Source organism: Bolinopsis microptera, chromosome 6, assembly GCF_026151205.1.
Source record: "Bolinopsis microptera isolate Bmic1 chromosome 6, MBARI_Bmic_1.0, whole genome shotgun sequence".
Taxonomy (NCBI): Eukaryota; Metazoa; Ctenophora; class Tentaculata; order Lobata; family Bolinopsidae; genus Bolinopsis; species Bolinopsis microptera.
In genome coordinates this window covers 114,841-120,979 of record NC_087077.1, presented here as the reverse complement: position 1 = coordinate 120,979, position 6,139 = coordinate 114,841, and the positions used below count along the sequence as shown (strand labels likewise).

General features: G+C 39.3%; 1 protein-coding gene across 2 annotated transcripts; it reads right to left on the bottom strand.

Annotated features, from left to right (window-relative positions):
• Positions 1–891: 891 nt before the first annotated feature.
• Positions 892–4,585, bottom strand: LOC134816531 (uncharacterized). Of its 2 annotated transcripts, none has more exons than XM_063825415.1 (10): positions 4,328–4,585; positions 4,002–4,139; positions 3,608–3,751; positions 3,374–3,481; positions 3,140–3,231; positions 2,697–2,919; positions 2,223–2,519; positions 1,901–2,067; positions 1,400–1,508; positions 892–1,237 (listed from the first exon to the last, which is right to left on the bottom strand). In XM_063825415.1, exons 1-10 carry the CDS (start codon positions 4,563–4,565, stop codon positions 1,104–1,106), a joined length of 1,650 nt encoding a protein of 549 aa, XP_063681485.1. In that variant the 5' UTR covers positions 4,566–4,585; the 3' UTR covers positions 892–1,103. The 2 variants fall into 2 exon arrangements, with proteins under 2 accessions (XP_063681485.1, XP_063681486.1); XM_063825416.1 differs by having other exon boundaries at positions 1,013–1,237; positions 1,400–1,505.
• Between the last annotated feature and the right edge of the window lie 1,554 nt (positions 4,586–6,139).

The window sequence follows — 6,139 nt, the reverse complement described above, 5'->3', positions numbered from 1 at the left end:
AGATAAGTATCGCTCTTTTACTTTCTATCATCGCTGTTAAAGTAAAAGACATGTGAACTGTGGGACTTTTCAGTCCGGAAATGTATATTCAGTCCGTAAATATATTGTTAGGAAATATATGGTTAGGTGAAACATAAGCCCACTTAAGATTACACGCTAGGAGAACTACACATACCTATTATATGACATACCATAACTACATAGTATAATGTAATGAGGAGGTGAGTTAGAGCCACAGAGCGTTCAATATGTACTGTCGTGCTTCACGTACGGTTGAGAAGGTTAACTGGTGGCAGGTAACGTTCAGATAGGTTCAATTTGTCCATTCCTGCCAGTTTCTCAGAATAACATACCAACTAACTGGGCTTGAAGACATCATTTATCATCAATTCGAGAACTGTTCACTGTTTAGCATACCCATGCATTTGTTCGTGGACACAGATATAGGACGGCACGACTGAGGGCCGGGCCTGGACACGTGTGCGCGCATTAAAAAAGTCCGGGGAGAACCCTGCTCTCCATAAGAAACTTTCCCAGCTGCCTACGATTTAGCCATTTTATTTTGCGACCGCCCAAAAATATCAATTCAGTCTACATCAGAGACAATTCCTCCGAAAACATCACATGCATTTTAATTTGAATTGTAGAAAACGAGGCAGTGTAAGAAAAATATGTACTACACTAGAGAATTGTAAAACCAGAGCTTCTCGGCTTTGCTTTTACAATTCTTATGGAGGACGTGATCTATCGGCCTCAGTAGCAGATGATTTAGGTTAGGACCACTTTTTTAGCTATAATTTTGCCAGATGTCGAAAGCTCACGATATGGCGGTGGCATTCGTCTGCTCGAACCCAAATTCGCATTCATGTTAAAAAGGAAAACTAATCCGAATTAAAAGAATATAATAAAATATCCGTTCGGTAATATATATCGCATACAACTGTTTCTAATAGTAATAGGCCTAATAGTAATTATAGTGGAAAAAGCTCAGTCAGTTTTAAAGTCTTTTAACTTGGGCCCATCCCTAACACTTAGCAATAAATTAATTTCGCAGTTCAAATCAATAAATTAAGATAAAAACGTTAAAACCCGGATAAAAACAATCAAGCTGCTGCTGAGCTATCTCCATTTTCGACATCCTTCTTCTTTTTCTTCTTCTTCTTCTTTTCCGTCGCTGGAGTTTCTGGAGCGGGCGTTTCTGGCGCTTCAGTCGAAGATGATTCAGCTACAACTGCTTCTGAAACAAAGAAAAGTTAAATAAGTTCGATCACTTGAACAACATGAACAATAAAATCTGTTATTTTCAATAATTTTTGCATGAAAACCTAGCTATTATAGGTATAACTAACAAGACCTTACAATTCATTACAAATAAAAACAATATTTTTAGGATTATTACCACTTTTCCTCTTCTTCTTCTTCTTCTTGGGAGTTTCAGGTTCAGTAGTTTCAGCTCCTTCTTCAATCTTAACTTCAACCTCTGACCCTTCTTCCACCTTTATCTTCTTCTGAAGTTTTGTGATGGTTTTTTGTCGGCTATCGACTAAAAATGCACGGTCAGATATTTTATCTTCGGCATTTTGAATAGCCGTGATATTTGGAGTGGACCTCATTTTGAATTGATTTCATATGCCATTTGTATTATCTACCACAGCAATAACTGTGCAGGTTCAACACTAATGGTACAATTTCTGCGGGAACGTGGCACTAATTAGCGTCCAAAACACTAATTTTAACATGTTAAAGCAACTTATGTCTAAGCAAACCTACTAATGTGGAAACCAATCTATCATTATTTACAAGAATAATGTTCAGACTTCAGAGTGTTTAGAATGTTTAGAGATACGGATAGATCCAACCAACCATGATTTATCTAAGATCAAATTCAAAGAGTAAAAACCTTCTTCTTCTTCTTCTTTTCAGTTGCTGGAGTTTCAGGAGTCTCAGAGGTCTCCATCTTGACTGCTGAGTCATTAGACTCACTCCTCGCCCGTTTCTTGGACTCTCCCTCTCCGGTTACCACGGTGTTTGAGGGAGCAATGGGTGTTATCGTTTCTGGAGTATCACCTGTGGATGGTAGTATATTGAGCAGGAGATAAGAGAAAACTGGTGCCGTCTAAATCTAGGATATTTCCTTACTTTTAGAATACGTATAATGAATCTTTAGTGGCGATATAATAACATTTCTCGATTTAAGTGATAAAAACAACAAGTGAACATACTTTTGATAAATTTGAGCCACTCAGCGGGAGTGTTATCGTTAGGTTTTCCGTGTTTGTCCAGTTTTCCGACCTTAACAAGGCCCTTCTTTACTGAAGCCATTGGGCCTAGACCCCACTTTCTTGGATACACGTCCCTGTCCATGATGACTCGTTTCAGTTTTACTACAAAGCCATGGTCACATGTTGCCATGGTACTGGAGGTCATGAGAGCATGTCCAATAGCAATAGCTTCTCCTTTTGTAGTCATGAGAACTACTTCTTCTCCTATTTCAATACCACTCTCGAACCGCAATACTCCTGAAACATGATAAGTTAGAACATTTTAAACAGTTGCAGAAACGTGACAAGGTGTAGATGTAACATTACAGAGGGCGGAGACAGAAGCACTAATCAATTAAAATGTAAATGTCTACAAAAAATATGAAATGATACTACTTATGGTTCACTGTAAACCGTAGAACAGTAAAATCTAACCTGGAAGAGTGAGTCTAGCTCCGTAGCAGATAGCATTGATAGCACTGTCCTTAACAACCACCCTCTTGTGGTTCACCAACAAGCACTCCAGTGGTTTGATACACCTCCTCAGATATGACTCATCCTTTGTGTTGTCATAGAGGTACTGAGCATCCATAACATCATGCATAGTGACTAGTCCATCTGATTCGTGCTGAATTCCACTCCTGCATCTTCTCAGCTCCTGAGGTTGAAATGGAAATGAAATCTCGGAATCTCAGAAAAACATAAAATGAATATAAACTTTAAAGTCTTTGAAATAAAATGATTATTCAGAAATGCTGTAAACAAATTCTTAATTCAGAAATACAATAGAGAATGCACGATTGTATATGCCAAATTTCAACATTCCTTCGATTACTTCGAAAGATAATTATCTAATTACAAAGTTAATTATCAAATACCTGCATGTGTGCTCCAACTCCCAGTAGTAATCCGATATGTACACAGAAAGTTCGGACGTAAGTTCCAGCTTCACATTTCATCCAGAAAATTCCTGAACAAAACGCACGTGTTAACCTCACTAATCGCAATTGAGTGGGTGCAATATTTTTGAAATTCCATGCGCTGCACTGGCTCCTTGGGAATGGGGATGGTACAAGTCATAGAGTTATAAATAAACTTAAATCTGAACTGACCAAGTTTCTGTTCTGGGTCGTATTCCAGCAGCTTATTCTCGTAAATGGTTCGTATTCTCAGCTGTCTCTTCACAGCAGATATCAGTGGAGGTCGTTGGAATTGAGCACCTAGGTGAGATGGAGGTTGCAAGATGTGGTCGTAAAATAAGAAAGGTAACCTTGATAACTAAGAGGTTTCATCAGACAATCTGATGTTTTAAAAAGTGTTATCGAATAGAAATCTTCACGGCTTACCTTTAAGCTTCTCTAAAGTCTTGTGGAGGTCTATTTCATCATCAATTCCGTCATGAAGTCTGACAATACCGATATATTCCTTTCCTGCATTCTGTTGAGATTTCACCAATCGGGTGGCTCGTTCGATACAAACGATCAAACAACCTGGGAATAGTATCAGTATCATACTTATAATATGCAACAAAACGTTTCCAAGTTCACACTACACATATGTTAGCCGTTAGGGTGAATATCAAAAACAAGCACAACAAACTTAAATCAGATTTAATTAAGCAGTCGCTTTCCAGGAAAATAAAATCATTTGATAATGAGATTCTGATTGTAGAATGGAAACTGATCGTACTTGTAGTCCAAGTTAACGTTAGTGAGAATAAAGGAGATATTTATTATTTACCGGTAACTTTGGGATCCAGAGTACCACTGTGTCCAGTTTTCTCCACCCTGAGTATACGTTTTATCCAAGCTACTACTTCGTGAGAGGATGGGTTGGCTGGTTTGTCCAAATTAATGTACCCAGTTCTAACGTGAAGATCTGTAATATGTCGTGTTACACGCAAGAATAGAGTGTTATATTTAAATGTTTTAATAAATCTGTTTTAAGCAGTTTACTGAACAAAAAACATCTTCCATGGGTAGATCATAGGGAAAAAACTTAAATTGTTAGCAGTCATGTTTACTGTATATTTCTAAGCAGTGTTAAGGTTTCATGCAATTTCTTACCCAAAGGACGTTTAGTAGGAGAATATCCCTCTGTCAGCGGAGTGTAATGTCCAGTCCTTACATTCAATCTGTCGTAGTTCTTTAAAAGTATTGGCCACTCGCTCGTATCGAGTGCTGGAGTTTTGGTCGAGGGTTTTATGACAAAATCTGCATCTACATTAGCGTTCTCAGCAACTTTTTCTTTCTTTACCTTTGGCTTCTTGCCAACTTCGACCACTTTGGTCTCTGTAGCCAACATAACTGGGGCCTAACTGAATAGTGGAATCAAATGGAATGGATACACAAGTGAACGACTGCATGTTTTTATGGTAGTTACAGTGGTTAAAGAATGGTACTTAGGAAATATTTTCGATTAGAAAAGTCATGAAAATTGACTGGGATCCCAGCAATGTGGGGTTTGAAGTTTGATTGTATTCTTCGTTTTGGAACTTATATTACTACACTATATTTATTATTTACTACACTATATTTTAAACCACTACAAAACAATCTAAATTTCAATATACGTTTTAAGCAACAATATTCTTCTAAGAGATGCCTTCACCAAAATTAGTGCTTATTTCAGCTTCCAAATTTGGCCAATGAAACAGATTCAACTTGTATACGAAAAGAAATGTGAAGACAGTATACACTGCACCAGCCCTCCTTGGTAGCCCAGTCAACGAGCACGAGAGATATCTTCGTAGCGGCCTAGGCATCATCAATCCTGTCAGAACATCACCTCGTGAATTTGATCAACCAACAAGACCCAGACGTTATCAAGCTGGATTTGGGCAAGATGAAAGAAAATAAAGAACTGAGGAAACAGAAGAGAAGATTCTCCCTCAAAGGTCCTAGATGATCTGTAGTAAGTCAGATCATCAACTTAAGAACCACGTAGACCAAGCAAGAGAGAAGGGAGCCTCAACATGGCTCTCAACACTACCACTGAAGGACCTCAACTATATTCTAAACAGGCAGGAGTTCCAAGACATCATAAGTCTATGCTATGTACACAATGTGTTCTTCCTCCAAAAAGCAAAGTGTACAACAAAGATAGAACTGCACTCATGTCTGTTTAACCAACTTCATTTACAAAGACGACCAACACCGAGGATGAAGCCCGTCGGTGCAGCTGTTGGACTGTATGTGCCCTTTGAAAGAACATTCTTTGACAAGTCCTAACTACGGCTCAAACACCTTAAAGTCATTAGATAAGATCTGCAGTGACCATGAGAAGGAGAAGAAATGTTTGCATGAGGAAAGTATTTCAGTCAGAGAAAGGATCCCTTTTACCACTAGTCCCACAGCTCTGCACTGTATTTGTAGATTGGGCGTAGATTTTATCTCTGAAATGATAGCTGACCACACAAAAAAAGCTTAGAGTCAGGTCACAAATTACATCAGAACACGATTCAGGTTTGATTTACTACGAAGCACACTCATTGCACAGAGGGGAATCAGAGTAAGATCAACAGCACAGTATCCTCACAGTGGTCCACCAGGGGGGGGGGTGTCATGTCCGTCTATGTCCGCCTATGTCCTGTCCTTTTTGGATTCTATGAGACAACGGACGTGTTTTTTGGGACATTGGCGGACACGGACGGACATTGGCGGACTCGGACGGACATTGGCGGACTCGGACGGACATTGGCGGACTCGGACGGACATTGGCGGACCCGGACGGACATTGGCGGACTTGGATGGACATTGGTGGACATTAGCGGACATTGGTGGACATTAGCGGACAAACATTTTGAGGACTGAAGAGTACTGAAGAGTACTGAAGAGTACTGAGGAGGATGGCTGAGAAGGATGGCTGAGGAGGATGAC